Source organism: Leuresthes tenuis, unplaced genomic scaffold (genome assembly GCF_036924035.1).
Source record: "Leuresthes tenuis unplaced genomic scaffold, fLeuTen1.0.hap1 SCAF_4, whole genome shotgun sequence".
Taxonomy (NCBI): domain Eukaryota; kingdom Metazoa; phylum Chordata; class Actinopteri; order Atheriniformes; family Atherinopsidae; genus Leuresthes; species Leuresthes tenuis.
This window is the reverse complement of record NW_027325358.1, coordinates 3,042,301-3,060,116: the sequence shown is the minus strand read 5'-3', so window position 1 is coordinate 3,060,116 and position 17,816 is coordinate 3,042,301. Positions and strand designations below refer to the sequence as shown.

Below are 17,816 nucleotides of genomic sequence, written 5' to 3'. Positions count from 1 at the left end.
AGCTGCAGTGATGGTTTCCTGTGGGACGTTATCAGTCTCTCTCCTGGTTCTGGAGGAATCTCGGCCCTCTTCTCTCCAGCACTGCTTCAGCTCATTGAGGTTTGCAGCATTGGTTTCTGCACAGCTCTCTTAAGGTCCCACCACAGCATTTCAGTCAGGCTGAGGTCTGGACTCTGACTGGACCATTGCAGCACCTTGATTCTTTTCTTTTTCACACATTCTGCTGTAGATCTGCTGCTGTGTTTGGGATCTTTGTCCTGTTGATGAGCCAGTTTCAGCCCAGCTTTAGCTGTGGGACAGATGGCCTCACATCTGACTCTAGAATACTTTGGTATCCAGAGGAGTTCATGGTGGACTCAATGACTGCAAGGTGCCCAGGTCCTGTGGCTGCAGAACCAGCCCAGATCATCAGCCCTCCACCACCGTGCTTGACAGCTGGTATGAGGTGTTTGTGCTGATATGCTGTGTTTGGTTTCCTCCAAACGTGCTGCTGTGCATTAGGACCAAACATCTCCACTTTGCTCTGGTCTGTCCAAAGGACATTGTTCCAGAAGTCTTGAGCTTTGTTCAGATGCAGCTTTGCAAACCTAAGCTGTGCTGCCATGTTCTTTTTAGAGAGAAGAGGCTTTCTCCTGCAGCCCTTCCAAACAAGCCATCCTTGTTCAGTCTTTTTCTAACCGTGCTGTTCAGCTGAGGTTGTATTCATCTCATTTTGAGACCTTATGAGGATCAGATGGTGAATATGTTCCATCATTACTGTTCATGTTTCTGTTGCTTCCACTAATCTCTGACTGGAATTCATCAGTAAACTGTAACTCTGTGAAAGGCGCTGAAAAGGTTTAGAGATGCTCCTCGGCCCTGAGAAGAAGCCAGGCAGCCTTCTTCTAACACGATAAAAAAGCCTGATCCTGCTTAGAATACAACGGATTCATTTTCAAAGCTCCGTCTGTTGCCCCCTTAGAGACCTTCAGTCCATTATGGGTCAGACTTTTGGACTCAACTGGGTTCCATTTACATGTAAACAGCATGAAATAATCGTGTTCTGATCTCTAATTCAGTTTCACGGTACGAATGAACATATATTTGAAGGGGAACTGTAAATCAGCCTATTTTACTGCCTTATAATAACCAGGAAAAAAGCAAAAAGTGCAGAAATGAGTCTGGAAAAAGACTCTCAGTGACATCAGTCAGTGGTAGCTACTCACTCTATGGTCTGCAGTGAGTATTTCTGGCTCTCCATCAGCTCTGTCAGCATTCTGATGTCCGAGTCCTCCACATTGTTGCCCATCAGATGCAGCTCTGTCAGATGTTGGGGGTTTGACTTCAGGGCAGCAGTCAGAAACTGAATGCTGCTGGAGCTCAGGCCACAGGTCCTCAGTCTGGAGAAAGATGCAGAACACACTCACTGTGACTCTGCAGTGAGGAAACAAACATCTTGCAGCATATGAATTACTGTGCAAAAGTCTCACCTCTTATTTCTTTATATATCAACAGGAAAATGACAAATAGTGCAACAGTTTAATGGAACATAATGAAACAATAAAAAACAGAGTTTTTTATCAGTTCTCAGCAGATTTAAAGTGAATATCTGGTCTGAGCTCCTTTATTCTCCAACAGCCTGAACCCTCTGAGACGAGCTTTCTGTCATTTCTTTAAGGAGTCTTCAGGAATAGTTCTCCAGGCTTCTTGAAGGACATCCCAAAGCTCTTCTTTGGATGTGGGCTGCCTTTTGTTCCGTTCTCTGTCAGATGATCCCACACTGCTTCAATAATGTTGAGGTCCGGGCTCTGGGGAGGATTCATCCCTCCATAAGACCTGTTGCCACTGATTTTCAGTCCACTTCTTGTGTCATTTGGCACAGCTCAGCCTTTTCTCCCTGTTTCCCTTCCTTAAGAACGGCTTCTTGACAGCCACCCTTCCATGGAGCCCATTTCTGATGAGGCTTGGGCCAACAGTAGATGGATCAGCTGAAGGTCCAGATGCATCTCTCAGGTCCTGTCAGGTCACAGCTGGATTTTTTCCTCTTTCTTAAGGACATCACTTTCAGATCCTGTTCATCTGCTGTAGATAGTTTTTTAGGCCTGACACTTCTTCTTTTGTCCTCCACTTGTCCAGTTTCCTCAAATGTTTTCAGGACACACTGCACACCATGCTGAGATATGCCAAGTTTTCAGCTAATAGCTCTTTGGGAATCACCTTGTTGCTGCAGAAATCCTATTTTCTGTCTGTCAAACTGTTTTCTTTGCTGTTTTTCATAGATGCAACTAAAGAAATGGGAACAAATGATGTGTCTTTGTGACAAAGTGCCTAAAGATCCAATTTAAAATGGCTTCTTTGCTAAGTTTTCTGTTCTGTGTCGACACAACACTGGTTCATCCCTTGAGTTAGGAGCCTTTTTTCTGCTTGAACGATCCATTGATCAGTTTCAAGTGGCTCTACAAACTATCTTCCATACTTTCTTTTGACTTCTCTGAATAATTATAATAGACACAGGATTTAAGAAGATGTCTCCTGCATTACACACATGTGGAGGGACCTCAGCAATCTAAAAAAAGATGATTTTAACTTTGTTTTATTCCAGCCCGGCACGTTTTCTGTTACTGTGGCTACATGATCCTGAAATCTAATCTGGCTATTAAAGGCGTGCGTCCACATAGATCATCTTCTCGTTATCCTGGCAGGAAAGTCCTGGCATGGCGCTCCCTCTCATGTGAGCGTCACGCAGAAGAGCAACAGGAAGTGAACAGAAGTGCCAGCAGGCACCCTTACAGCCCAGCATCATCACTCGGGGCTGTGCTTTGGACACACTGTTGGATGCAAACTGTAAAACACAGGCTTTAAGGAGTCATGCTGAGATACCGGGACAGTTAAAAACTGAGCAGTTCCAGTTTGAAATGAGTTCAAATGAGTCAAAGAAAATGAAGGAGAAAAGAAATGAACTCACGACAGTTTTCTCACTGTGCACCAAGGGGCTTTGAGGCCCATGCAGAGCTTCTTTACTCCCTTGTCTTGGAGGTCGTTTCCGGACAGATCCAGCTCATGGATGTTCTCCTGGGACCCCAAACCTGACGCAAGCTCGCCGCAGCACTCGTCAGTCAGGCTGCAGTGACTCAGGCTGACAAGAGACAAGAATTAGCATCTTCTTCTTCCGACAGAACAATAAAACATACTCTGATGAGGAGGGTCATTTCTCAGTGAGTCACTTGAGAGTTTTCAGATGGCTGAGGGGATTCTTCAGGCCAGCGGAGATTTCTTTGACTCCTTTGTCTCTGAGGCAGTTCATGCTGAGGTCGAGGTCTCTCAGCTCCACCGCCTGCCAGTCGGATTTTTGCATCAACCCGCTGTAGAGCTGCGACACTGAACACAGGACCTTTGCCAGATAAATACAACCCTTCCCAGTGATTCCACACCTTGAAACACTGAGGAGAAGTGACAGAGAGTGCCATTAACCAGTCATTCTGGCTTATTAAGCAGTGAGTTCCTGTACATTTCTGCTGTTTTCAGCCACCAAAGAGAGCCAGGCGTCCTTACTTTAGTCTTTCCAGACTGCACCACGCGTACATGCCCTCACAGATGAGCTGAAACCCGGCATCTTTCAGTCTGTTGTTGCTCAGATTGAGCTCTGCCAGGGTGCTGCTTTCAGACTTCAGAGCTTCTCCGATAAATCCACAGCTCAACGCAGTGAGGCCACAGTGGTACATCCTGTCAGGAACATGAAAAATGCCATTAGATGACTGAGATCCGATGGTCTGTCCTGACAAACAGGGCCGAGCACATTTATGCTGAGTCACACTCACTCCAGTTTACGTAGATTTGAAATGTTAAATTTCTTAAAGAGCTCGCTGGCCCCTTCATTTCCGACCGTGTTGATGCTCAGATCCAACACTTTGAGAGACGCAGGGTTCTTCTGCAGAGATGAGCCCAGATGATAGCAGCCCTTCTGCTCAATGTTGCACTGTGAAAGTCTGCAATAAGGAGAAGAATGATTATTCTGCTGGAAAGGATTCAGACTCTTTCACCTTCACTCAGCTGCAGATTCAATTTTACATGGATAAAACTGGCATCCTTTTCCAATCAGTTCCCCCTTTAAACCAGAATTAAACTTTTACTGAAAAAAAAGCCTTGTTCTATGTTTCAGAACCTTAAGTCCTGTCAGCTGAACCGACTGGACCTGGCCAAAAAGACACATCCCTGTAGATAAAGGTCCCACCGGACGAATATGGAGCTATGAAGTCAGCAGAGCTCTCTCTGAGCTTCAGAAGTGATGTCTGAGCATAAAGAGCCTTTCTTACCCACCAAGCTGACATGAGGAAGCCTCCCTCTCACACAGCCAGAGCCAGGCACAAAATAGCACTTCAACACTACAAAATTAAGACATCCAACGTCCAACTGGGACCCATCACACAACACAAAGGACAAACTCCAGGGCAGAAGCACGAGTTATTCAACAGGAGACGTCTGAAGACAGCAGCCTCAGGAGCTGAAGTGGAGGAGCTCTGGAGGAGCTGAAGTGGAGGAGCTCTGAGACCAGTCAGACTTTTCACTGTCAGCCAGCCGCTCAAACTGAAGAACTGAGCAAGGCGGGAGCCAACAGCCACTTTAAAGGTCGTCGGACAGATTTCAATCAGTCCGGTTTGAAAACGTATTCGTTCCCGCCACCATTGAGCTCCTACATTTTTTATTAACCTTTATTTATACAGGTAAAATCTCATTGAGACCCAGGGTCTCATTTGCAAGAGAAACCTGCTTTAGGGAGGCAGCAAAACACAAAGTTTTAAAGATTAACTGAACGTACAAGAGACAAAAACAGGAACATATGATAATTAATAAGAATAAAATTAAAGAAAAAAGGAACTAGTTAAGTACAGTACAGCAGACCCCCACTGACTGTCTCACCAGCCTTCCTACAAGTCATCTGAAGTCCTCTAGTGAAATAAAAGTGGACAGCTTTTATATGTGCATTTATATGCTAAATATGTGCATGGGACACATTTACATGAACTGGTAAGAAGCAAAGACAGTCTGTGGTGTGGTGGTCCCAGAGGGTGGCGTTCAGGCCACATTCACAGCCTTTAAATGCCAATCAGACGCCACAAAGCAGAACCAGCTCATGGCCAATCTGAAGTGGGACAGATTTAAACCTCAGACTTTCAGAGTAAATGTGAAGATGGTGGTTCAGACACAGTTCTTTCCATGGCCTGGCAGGACGAACAATAAACTGCGGAAATTCAGGCCGAGTCAAAGGTTTTTCACTGAAATAAAGGTCAGAATACTTTAGTAAATAAAAAATCTCAAATGATATTCTCCCTTTATTATTATGCCTTAAAGATTGATAAATAAATGCCAGTTTTATCCATTCAAAGTTAAGAAAGTCTGCAGGTCTGAGTCCTTTATGAAGTAGACTTCTGAACACTTACTTCAGGGTTTCTAACTGGCAATTAGGATCTCTCAAACCAGACGAGAGATGGCGCAGTCCCTCATCTCCTATCTCATTGCAGCCTACATCCAACTCTCGCAGTTTCTGACTGCGTTTCAGGGCTGTGGCCAGGTAAGCACAAGCTTGGGAGGTGACTCCGCAGCCCTGCAGCCGGAGCGCTTTCAACCTGCAGCTTTCATCATTCAGCCCCTTCACAAGGTTCCTGACGCCGTCGTCACTGATGCTGTTGTATCCCAGGTCCAGCTCTCTCAGGTAAGACTCTCCTGTGCTCAGCACCGCTGCCAGGGCCGGGCAACACCTGTCCGTCAGGTTAGAGAAGCGGAGCCTGCGGAAAGGGTGGAGATCACGGAGTTCATGACATGCAGAACAAAAGTATCACCGGTCTGTCTTAAGCTAGATTTATACTGTTGGACGTGGCGTCTTCTTTGAGCATTCGAAGAACACGTTTCTCTGCAGTTCCCCAGGCCGGTAGGGGGGTGTGGCTGTGTGTTTGTGTCACAGTTAACAACAGTAACCAACGGCAACCGAGGTGGAGCAGCTGTATTTGCAGCTGGAGCTCATCGGCGGAGGGGTCCACGACATGACGTCAAGGCATAAACTACGACTCAAGATGAAGCAAATTCTTCAAGGAGAGAGCATGTTTCTCCAGTTTTAGCTTCTCTTCATTGGCTCCCTGTTAAATTCAGAAGAGAATTTAAGATTCTTCTCCTCACATATAAAGCTCTTAATGACCGAGATAACAATAACAATAAAGATCTCATTGTTGGATATTTCCCCAGCAGAGCACTTTGCTCTCAGGCTGCAGGTTTCCTTGTTGTTCCCAGAGTTTCTAAAAGCAGAATGGGAGGCAGAGCCTTCAGTTATCAGGCCCCTAAAAGCAGAATGGGAGGCAGAGCCTTCAGTTATCAGGCCCCTAAAAGCAGAATGGGAGGCAGAGCCTTCAGTTATCAGGCCCCTAAAAGCAGAATGGGAGGCAGAGCCTTCAGTTATCAGGCCCCTAAAAGCAGAATGGGAGGCAGAGCCTTCAGTTATCAGGCCCCTAAAAGCAGAATGGGAGGCAGAGCCTTCAGTTATCAGGCCCCTAAAAGCAGAATGGGAGGCAGAGCCTTCAGTTATCAGGCCCCTAAAAGCAGAATGGGAGGCAGAGCCTTCAGTTATCAGGCCCCTAAAAGCAGAATGGGAGGTAGAGCCTTCAGTTATCAGGCTCCTCTCTTGTGGAATAAGCTGCCAGTAAATGTCTGGGAAGCAGACACCCTTTCCAGTTTTAAGATTAGGCTTAAAACTTTCCTTTTTGATAAAGCTTATAGTTAGGGATGGCTCAGGTGAGCCTGAAACATCCCATAGTTAAGCTGCTAAAAGCTTAGACTGCTGGGGGACCTCATCTGTCACACCTTTCCTCCCTTTGCTCTCTTTTTCCTCCTGTTTAATTTCTCAAATGATTTTATGTCCATGTGACATTATTGTGGTTATTAACTTGTGTTTCCCTGTTCCAGCAGGTATCCTTTGAATGGTTTTATGGTATTTTTCCCCCCTCTTTTCCCTCTTTTCTGTCTTCTCAAACCCCAGCTGGTCGAGGCGGATGGACACCCTTCCTGGTTCTGGTTCTGCCAGAGGTTTCTTCCTGGTTCTGGTTCTGCCAGAGGTTTCTTCCTGGTTCTGGTTCTGCCAGAGGTTTCTTCCTGAGTCTGGTTCTGCCAGAGGTTTCTTCCTGGTTCTGGTTCTGCCAGAGGTTTCTTCCTGGTTCTGGTTCTGCCAGAGGTTTCTTCCTGGTTCTGGTTCTGCCAGAGGTTTCTTCCTGTTAAAGGGAGTCGTTCCTTTCCACAGTCCCTCAGGCTCAGGACGGGAGATTGGACTGAAGACAAGTTTCGGTCCAATCTGTTGGTTTCCTTAGCTAGGATATTATTTTTGAATTGGCTCTATATGAATTAATTGGATTATGATTACAATGAATTGAATTCCAATTGGCTTGAATTGGACTTTATTACTTAAGTGCCTTGAGATGACAATTGTTGTAATTTGGTGCTATATAAATAAAATTTAAAGTAAATTACATTATTTATAGAACAGAAACTGAGGCAAAAAGTGAACCCTTACTACAGGAATTCTTAATCTTTCTTAATCCCAGTTTTTGGAAAAATAAAAAAAATCAGGCTGCTGCCAAAGTGCATCTGTAGCTATTTACAAACCACACAAAGGCAAGGACTTATAGAGAGTTATGGGATGTATAGGACTTACATGGCTTTCCTTGATTTCAAAATAAGAGGCAGGTGCCGGAGGACTTTCTCATCACATCTCGCTGATGCCTGCAGATCAAAATTCTCCTGCAGCCCGTCAAAAACTTTCATCCTTTCCAACAGTTTATCCCAGCCCATCGACGTCCACGCCGGGTTTGGAAGATATCCATGCCTCAGACTGTACTTGACCTCGTCCACTAAAGCCTGTCTGTTATACTCTCTCAGACAGTGAAAGAGACTCACACCAGAGGAAGAGAAGAATCGCTCAAAGCAAAGCTTTGTTGCGTGGACAAAGAGCGCGTTGGTGTGCTCCAACAGACGCCGCTCCTTCACCAGGCCAAAGACAAACCGCAGGAAGACGTCAAACTTTCCCCGAGCGTCGTTCAGCGCCTCGTCCACCAGACTCTGACAGCACCTGGAGCGCAGAGAAGCGTTCAGGGCTTCAAGCTCGTCCAGTTTGGCCGACGCGGCCAAAAACTCCTGAACGCTGGCGTGACCGAAGCGAAACACGCTGGTGTCGCGAAGCCCCGCCTCCTCTCTCAATATCAGCGGGCACTCTTTGGAGAAATCCCATGCTTCTTCAACGCTGATGTCCATCTTTAAGAGATCATCCTCATACATTACACCCCCCTCTCCCATCCGAAGCAGCGCCAGCTTTTTCAGCTTGGCCAGAATATCTGCGTTGGATTCTTCCAAGAGACTGGACCCCAGCACGTAGATCTGAGTCAGGCTCAAGGGATGGATTTCATATTCCTCTTTTCCTGAAAGATGATCTTTCAAAACAGTTGCCACAATGGTGCACACTGGGGGAATCTGACACAGGACGTCCAGGCTCCTTGTGATTTTAATATGGTCAATGGCTCTGTGAGCCAGCTCTTTGTCACCAATGACGGCCTGGAAGTGCTGCTTCTTCTGCCGGTCCGTGAACCCCAGCAACTCGGTCTGTTTAAACAGATACTGATCAGGGATCTGCGCTGCTCCTGCATATCGGGTTGTTATCCACACGTGTGCTCTGGGAAGTAAGCTTCCGCTGATCAGGCTGCTCACGAGCACATCCACCGTGCACGGCTCTGTAGCATCACTCACAGGTGCACAGCTGAAGTCTAACTGCTGCTTAAACTCATCGAGCCCATCCAGGACAAACCACACTTTGCTGTCATCGAGGCTGGAGGCATCGAGCTCAGCTAATTCTGGGTAAAATGTCTGAAGAAGTTCAACGAGGCTGAGCTTGTGTTGCAGCAGATTTAACTCCCAGAAAGTGAGCGGAAACAGACAGCTGACGCCAAAGCAGCCCCGCTTCTCAGCCCACTCAAGAGCGTAACTCTGCACCACTGTGCTTTTTCCAATTCCACCCACTCCGATGGTGATGACGGTTCTTTTGCTGCTGCTGAGATCGCACCTGGATGACAGCAGGTTTATGGCTCGGTTACATGAAAAGACCCCACATCTGGAGAGTTCGGAGACATCGAAACATCGAAATTCATGTTGGGTCAGTTCATCCTTGGAGTGGTCCTGCTTGATCTCACAAAGACTGAGTCTAAAGGGAAGCAGTGAGTGTTCGCAGAGTGTCTGATATTTGTTGATCAGTGCGCTTCGGAGGCAGGCTTGGAGATCCATCACAGAGGCAGGGATGTCCTGAAAAGATGGGACAACAGTGAGTGAGAGCCACAACTTAATGTTCCTGTAACGCTGATAACTGCAGCTCGTAACAAAGAGCCTGAAGATTTACAGCTGCTTCAAAGTGGAGACACAACACTGGAGCATGCCTCGCAAAAAACTGATTTTCTTGTTGGCAAACTGCTGGATTTACAATGTGAAATAGACAGCATGAGCAACGGGCTCAAGTTGGGTTCAAAATATTCTTCTAACCGTGTAATTTGATCGAGTTTGTTGGAAAAAAAAGGAAATAAAACCAGACCGAAACAAACAAATTAGCAGCTGGACATGTTTTAGTGACCAGATGAACGGTGATTGTTGGGGTTTATGTTACGACAGCATGGTGGCATTAAAAAAATGCTCAAAAAGTCCTAAAGACTCCCAAGATGCCACCATAATAAGCAGAAATATCGACAATAACAACCTAATCTTACATTTCACTCCAACGGGACAGAGCAGGCATGTCAGCCAGCAGTTTTAACAAAGACCTTCTTTCCTTGCATTTAATCACCCTCGTCTTCCACGAGCAAGTCTGGCTACTGGGTAAGAAAATCAGTCAGTCAGAGGCTGGAAAAGCCTGCCATTGTTGTCTTTCTGTGGACGTTCAATTGACCTAAAATGCAGATTCAGCTGGATCACAGTCCAATGATGGTTTATTGCAGAGTTACAACATGACCATAAATGAGAAGTAGCCCGGGCCAAGTCTGAAGTCTCTTCTGAAAGTTTCCCTCTTTTATACAATTTGGGGCCTGAGGCAGCTCCTCCCCGGGGCCCCTCCTTTCATATGGCGTATTTTCCCCATCCTTCCATCATTATGTCTTATTTACCATGTTTACCCGAGGCTGGGTCCGTTGTCCTGTCTGTTTTTAAAACCCATTTATTAGTATAATAGTCCCTCCTCCTACTCTTGATTTTCCCCCTACATCCAGATCTCCTTTGATCATCATTTCGACTGTCATTAGCGTGGGGGCCATACATTATAGTCCTAACTTTGTGTCTGGCTTTGTAAGGCCCTTCCTGGACACAAGGCGTCCCATTATCGCACATATATTCATTAATTATTGACTCAGAGCTACACGTTGGCGTTTTCCATAGTATTAGGATTGTTAGACATCCTGATAGCCTGACACTACATTACTTCAGTCAATATAATAACTATCTGCTGAAATCCTTGTTATTAAAAAGTGTCAAATTTTCACTTTTCGTCATAATCAGTAAGTTCGTGTTTCCCTTCTGCGCATGCTCAGACACGGTGCATCCGTTAATAAACTGTAACAGTAAGATTAAACATAAAAAACCTGTAAAAAACACTGTACAATTTATGACCAAACATTGTTTTATCATAAATAGCCTCCATACAAATTGACTGTAACCAAATGTGAATTAAGACGTCAAGAAGCAACAACTTTCGTTGGTTAAAAATCAAAAATAAAACGAAAGTCAGCGTCATTTTCCCGAGAGCTACAGAAAACAGTCTCAGTTAGCTCATGTAAAACCAACATACTTTGGTTGTAAAGGAATCAGATATATCCTTGCAGCTGGAGTTCCGTTTATTCACCTGCAGATTTGTTTGTGGGACAAACTCACCGAACCATCCGAACCCGGGGAGATGTGAAGTTCAGGGAAGCATTATCAGCGACGGACAAAACAGAGCCGAGTCAGCGCAAACCCGTCATATCTCAGGGAGATGGGCGTCCGGAAGAAGCGGCTGAACCTACATTACACCGAAGAGGAAGGTGGGCGGCTGTCACACTCCTGACAGTTTCCGCCAACAGCAAGAGGAGCCCCCCAGCCCCCCCAAAACTGACTTTTTACCCACCAAATCCAATCTGAGACACGCGTAGCGACGAGTAACAATGATAAGGCTCCTGGAAAAATGGGCAGATGGCAACTGTTGACTCCAATGACCGCTTGAAAAGTCATGTCTTAGTTTTTAATCTCAGTGGAAAGTCTTCTTCAGGTGATTCCAAACCTTAAATCCACACACCTTTTCCCATGTTGAGGAATCACTTCCGCTTTATGGAAGCCAATTTCTGCCAGTGTAACAAATAAATAAATAGAAAATGGTCCTCAAAGTCAAAACTCTCTGCATTTATATTTTTTTTAGTGAAAAGATTTAAAAATTGTAAAAACTAAGTCAAAATGTTTAATTCTCATGCAGAATTAGAGATAAAAAGTGAAAACTTCGAGATATGACATCATAAATTAAAAATAAGTCCAGAATTTGAGATACAAAGTTTGTTGAGGTGCCAGAAGTTTAGATACCAAGACATTATTATGAGTTACTAAGTCACAATTTTTTAATACTGAGTCAAAAATCTAAGATATTAGGTCGAAGTTTTGAGATACTAAGACTAAAAATATTGAAAAACTAAGTTAAAATGTAAGATACTAAGTAAAATTTAAGATTGGAACTGAAAGTAATCCCTCTGTTCATTCTTCTCAGTGTAAAGTTGGGTCCAAAAGTTTGATTAAATAGCATTAAATGCACATTTGTTTCCTTCGGAAATCTGATTCAACTCATGCAAACAGAACCAGAACAAATAAAACGCTTGAATCCTTTAAATAAAACCTTGATGAAGCTTCGGTGGACCTGGTGTTGTGATGGGTCACCCCGGAGGTTTCTGTGGTGCCGGCCAAGCTCCACAGAGGGGCAGTATTCGTCAGGGGAAAGGCATGTTTTCCTCGTTTTGCAGTGTGGACACTGCTTCTTAAAGGTGCAACAGCTGGCTCAGGCCTCCTCAATCCAGAGGAAATGGATGCTTTGGATGCATATAACTCAATAAAATTCATTTTGTTGAAATAGAGCACTTGCATTTAAAACCTTTCACTATTATTTGCTTTCTTAATCAACAGCACAGGTTCTCCAACTTCCAGTTGAGGTGGCTGAGGAGCTCTCTTTTATGGAAAAGATAGTTTGAATCTGTTATATAAGCTTTTACCATCTTATAATAATTGCTGAATGACTTTGAACTGAACAATAATTAACTGCGACAGAATTTCGAGGATTTCCAGTTCAGGGCTGTTTCTTTGTTTTTTTGGAGATGATGTCGGCCTTTTGGCGGAGGTCATGGTCCTGCCTCCTGGGCTGGGGTTGAAATATCTTGGTGTCCTGTTCCTGAGGTGGTGTGGGTCAGAGTAAGAGGCTGACAGACAGGCGGGGCAGCATCTGCAGAGCTGCAGAAGTCTGTCACCTTGAAGAAAGAGCTGAGCTGGGAGGTGAAACTGTCGCTTTACCAGTCGATCTACATTCCAACCCTCCCAGATATTCCAGAGCTGTGAGTACTGACCAAAGAGTGAGACTGAAAAATGAGCTTCCTCTGAAGCGTGTCAAGTCTCACCCTTAGGGATATGGTGGGGGGGGGCTTGGTCATCCAGGAGGGGAGTCAGCAGCTCCTCTGATCAGGAGGCCTCGGGGCAGACCCATGAATTTTTTCTTTTGGCTGGTTTGGGAACACCTGAGTGTTCCTCTGGAGGTTCCTGCTGACCCTGGATAAGCAGCAGAGATTGTAATGCCTTCCTTTACCTACTCTTTATAATACGGACCTTTCTTTAACCCCTCACTCTGTATTCTGTAACACTACTTCGTCTCAGCCCCCTTGTTCATCTCAGTCTGTGAACTCTAGTTTGGAGCGTGCTCTGCTTTTGTGAATTCATTACAGGAAGCAGGTTGAGGATTTGAGGAACTGTGGAGTCCATATTCCGAACAGGAAGACGTGGTTTCAGTGTTAAAGACGGGCTGTGGTACCTTTAAGTTAGAGGACTTTGACAGTTCCTGCTCCACTGAATCCATTATTATGAGACTTTAATGACTAACTAAAGGGATTTGAGGGTCAGCGTAATATGTGACCATCGAAGAAGTTTATGGGCTCTTCAGAGAAAATATTCCACCGTCACCATGAATCTGAAGCAACAAAAGCAATAAAAATCTGTCACTAAATACTCTGAAATATTCTCAGGAGAAACAAAGCCGTCTCATTCAGAGTATTTTATTTCCAGTCAGCTTTAAGCTTTCCATAACGAACAGAAACCGTATTGATTTAAACTGACTTTTGAGAAATAACTGGCATAAATAAGTCCAGTATTGAGTCCGGTACAGAAATATTAAATCAGAGTACAAATCTTTGTCACTTCAGGGAATATAAAAATATTTCTACACAGAAATACAATCTACAATTGACCTGCAATTGTAGCGCAATAAAAACACATTTTACAACAATTCATTTTACAGTTTAAATAAATGTTTAAGCATGGAGTTTTAAACGGGGTCTTTGTGGTGACTGCTCTCAGTAGCACACGTTATATTCAATTCCTTTTGAAGGCACCGGGGGAACAGCAGTTAAAGCAGAAGTTAGTTACATTAAATGCTTTTTCTTTTTTATCCCCTCTGCTTTGAGACTATCCAACATGTCCTAACCTCTCATCTCCTTCCACACTATAAGATGCTGAACAAAGCAACCCAAAGACATCTTTAGACATCTGCAGGTTTCAGATTCCATCAGATCACTTGCTGGTTTCCACTTCCTGGTTAAAAATCTAAAAATCACTTAATTCTTCTTCCCGATTCCACTCAGACTTTCTTAAATCTATCTACAAAACATACATCTACAAGCACCAAAAGAATACCGCATGAGTTAATCACTGTTCAGGACTGTGTGCAGCTGGCTGCTACGTTATCCCTCGCTATTCAACCTGAAGGCAGTTTCCGTTCTGCATGACGGCCGGGATGCAGAGATTCAGGTTCAGCACCTTCCTGTAGACGAAGTGGAAGGTCTGTACGAGCGGCCGGCTGTGGAGCTCGGCTTTGATTCGCTGGGGGTGTGTGTCTGGAGCGAGCTGCTGGGCAGTGTCCTCTGTGACCAGGAACAGGGCGTAGTTCTCCGGGTCGGGGATCTTGAACTTGTAAGCGCAGAGAGAGCAGACCTCCTCCGTGGAGGTGTAGGGGTACACCAGCAGGGTTTTAGCTGTGCAGCCCGAGCCCACCTCCTGCAGGGCGACACGGAGGAAGTTCTGCAAAGAAAAAGCCTCACGTTAAGACACAAAACTCCACAATGAATGAGAGAAGCACGGCTGAAGCAGGCAGAGAATTCCCATGCATTCACTTAAAGGTATCGCATGCAATTATTCCACGAGGGAGCAGCTATAGACGCTGATCCTCAGATCCAGGTCCACATGCAGGAAGGGATGCTCATTTTCAGAGGTGAGGGCAAGCACAGTGCACTTTTCATGCACCAAAGACGGTCTTTTTGGGGGGGAATTGGTACCACATAGACTCACTGCCTGGATGTTTAAGTTGGGCTCAGGTCAGGCGTGATACCTGAAAGTCGTCCACAGACGGCGCTGAACGCGGGGCGGTGCGCCGGCGGTGCCACTGGTGCAGCGTGTTCCTGGCCTCGGAGCTCAGCACCCGGGCTGCCTGCTCCTCCTGGAAGTTCTTGATGAGGGCCATGGCTCCGTAGGCGCTGGTCAGGTAGTAGCCCCCTGGAGAAAGAAGAAAAAAAATGCTGAAACTGAACCGATGACGCCAGAGAATCATCAACTAAACACATCCTTCTTTTGGAAGGTAGCAGAGACTTGCATAAGCGTACGTGCAACGCAGGTTGACACTAATTGGAAAATATTTAGCTTAGGCAGGGTGCAGCCTTCCTTTTCATTAGAACCGGCTCCAGCCCATTCAGATTAAACACTGAGGAATTTCCCACTCTGACTTTTCCTTCCTGTGGCCACATTTTCTCATTTTCTCACAGAACCATCCAGCTAAACTCCACTCAGACGAGGTGGTCACAGGAAAGCTGTTTTAAAATGAATCACTGAAGTCAAAAGAGACAATTCAAAGAGCTTCAGGCTGAATTCTGATGTAAAGACAGTGAAATGTTTCAGTCAGCACAAAGAAAACAACATTCTTCCTCTGGTGTATAAAAACTAAAGAAGGTGAATATTAGATAAAACTGAATGATTATAGACAGAAAATATAAGGATCAACTTGTGTAACTGAACTGTAAAAGTTTTGCACAGTCAGTGGTATCTGAGGCCTTAGAAATAGTCACAGATTCCCTTTAATAACACATAATCTGAGTGAAAGAAGGAAACATTCAGGCACCGGGTGAAAGAATGGACACATCGGCACAATTTACGATAAGATAAAGCAGTCAAAGCTTTCATCTGTTCTCACAGAAGTACTTTTTGGTTTCTCATCTACTCGACTGCTACATGCTGCTCAGTTATCCTCAGATTTACAGTAAAGACCCCCCCCATCAACAGATGATGTCATTTTTAATGTTTGTTTTTTGAACTCCACCTTTGTTTTCAGATCCGGGACATGTGTGTTTTTTTTGGTTGTTTTTTTGGGCCCACTTTGGTAAAATTGTCCAAAATACATACTCAGAGTCAGCTGAGAGCTGTTCGGGTTCAGAATCACTCCAAATGTCACTGGGACTGAGTTAGAAATGTTGTTTTAAGATATGGAAGCGAAATGAAAATCAGTGGTGTGCATCTGATTTTTATCTTTTTGTGAACAGATGTCTGCAGATTACTGCAGCTGTGAAAAACATGACCACCGCTGACCACATTCTAGTCAAATTTAACACCAGCAGTATGAAACAAATTAATGTTTGACAGCTTATTAAAGGAAAGAGTCTGTCTCCACCACATCCTGAGGTGTAGATTTGGTTTTGCTGTCGACTGTTCCACATTTAAAGCTCAGAAAAACACGGTATATGGGTTTTAAACGTGCAGCACACACAGAGGACTCTGACTTTTTAAAGCTACACATCCAAATGGAAGATTCCTCCTGGCTTTTTTTTCTGAACTTGTCCTCTTCTGCAGCTGCCTCAGCACATGTGCAGCAGAAGAACACGGCAGCACTGTCTCAGACCACTGTTGTAACCTGTGGTCGTGACATGGAAGCTCCAGCAGTCAGTGAGGTGTGGGACTGTACTTTGAAGTATAGAGAAAGCTTACATGCAAACCAGACTTATAAGAGAGAATACATGAATGATGAGGCACAGCTCCCAGCTCGCTGAATACAAATGGGTTAGGGGTTATATCGAGCTGAAAGTGTTGCAGGACACATCAGAGGATGGTTTCCTCATTGTTGTTCAACATGCTGTACAATCAATCGAATTGCATCAATCGAATAAAAAGAACTGAGCTGATACACAGCTCAGCGGATCGCTGACGTTACGGTTTTAAAGTTTAAAGTGTGTTTCATGTCTCCTTTTCACCGAGCCCCACTTTGTTCTCTGAGTTCTGAAGCTCCGACTGACTGAAAATGTTTGTTGTGGAAACTTTGGGGCTTAAGGAGCTCAATATTCACATTTATCCGTCTCAGGATTAAGATTTTTTATGATCTTATTGTCTGATCCAGATGATAAATGCATGAACTGCTACATCTAAAGGATTAATAAGACACAGTAGCTAAACCTGATAGGTTGTCATCCATCCAAAAGATGTAAAATACCCAATGAAATGGGGGCTTTACTTTAACAATAGTTAACTTTGGGACAGACCTTCCTCTGACCAGGAAACGGCAGGGTGGAGCACTCGATAACCTCACACCTCTGTGTGATGTACCCGACTTCAGGAAGGAAAAGTCCAACGTTTTATAGCTCGGAGGTAACCGGTTGTTCATGTAAACACATTCTGAGCCTGTTGTATCTGTTTAGATATGAGAATAACAAAACCAGGAATCGGGCTGTTTCCCAGGCACCCTTAGGTAAAAACAAAGTTTAAGGTCAGAGTCTTAAAAGCAGAAACTTGGATGCCTTTTTGGCTGAGTGTGGAGAAACTCACACCAAAGTAGTAGAAAAACTAACCGTAATCCACTTAATTCTGCTCTAATTCTCATGAAACATAGTTTATTATGAAGGGTAAAAGTCAAGAGTGTTTAAATGTTTAGTAGTTTTGGTGTGCACTCAAACATTCAACCTAACACCACACTGTCTCCTGGACCAATCAGAGCGCAGTTTCAACCAATCACAGTACGCCTGCTTTCCAGATGGCGCCCCTCATGCTCTCATTCTGCAGAAGAAGCTAAAAACGTCCAATAAAAGCAGCTCTATGAACGACAGATAACTTCCTGCACTGCAGACACAAAAAGATGCGGCTTCACAACAACTAAAGTCGTCCAAAATCCAAAAGCAACTATGGGGATTAAACAGTGTCCTCAGGCAGAGGCTTCTTCAGCTTTTCTGCTATAATGAATGCAACAAAAGTCCTAGTTTAGCATAAAGACTTCAACTAGTTAGCTTGGCTCTGTTCTGTAATGCAATCCCTCATTGTATGGGGTCCTGGAATCAGCCATTCTTTTATTGTGTCCCAGTGGTGATGAATCACTGAGCAGGGGGGCAGGACCTACCCTCTCCTTGAAGCAGAGAAGGGTCCAGCAGCTCCATCATGTACTCGATCTCCGTGTCCAGCTGCGGCATGTCACACTGAGCCACCACATAAGTCAGCATGGGCAGGAAGTCATCGGCCCCGTACATCCTCCC

At 44.7% G+C, this 17,816-nt stretch overlaps 2 protein-coding genes across 3 annotated transcripts in view; both read right to left on the bottom strand.

Annotated features, from left to right (window-relative positions):
• Nucleotides 1-1,201: 1,201 nt before the first annotated feature.
• On the bottom strand, nt 1,202-11,013 carry LOC140305315 (NACHT, LRR and PYD domains-containing protein 14-like). The gene is made up of 8 exons (XM_072384119.1): nt 10,886-11,013; nt 7,673-9,306; nt 5,418-5,762; nt 3,798-3,965; nt 3,532-3,702; nt 3,204-3,419; nt 2,945-3,115; nt 1,202-1,379 (listed from the first exon to the last, which is right to left on the bottom strand). Exons 2-8 carry the CDS (start codon nt 9,286-9,288, stop codon nt 1,202-1,204), a joined length of 2,865 nt encoding a protein of 954 aa, XP_072240220.1. The 5' UTR covers nt 9,289-9,306; nt 10,886-11,013.
• A 2,287-nt stretch (nt 11,014-13,300) lies between these two features.
• LOC140305302 (ras and Rab interactor 2-like) overlaps nt 13,301-17,816 on the bottom strand; it is a 44,062-nt gene continuing 39,546 nt past the window's right edge. Inside the window, exons 11-13 of one of the 2 annotated variants that reach the window (XM_072384089.1) lie at nt 17,684-17,815; nt 14,645-14,808; nt 13,301-14,337 (exon numbers count right to left, since the gene is read on the bottom strand). In XM_072384089.1, coding sequence (XP_072240190.1) covers nt 14,011-14,337; nt 14,645-14,808; nt 17,684-17,815 — 623 coding nt within the window. In that variant the 3' untranslated portion in view covers nt 13,301-14,010. Of the gene's footprint in view, nt 14,338-14,604; nt 14,809-17,683; nt 17,816 lie in introns of both variants that reach the window. The other variant, XM_072384090.1, reaches the window with a different exon arrangement.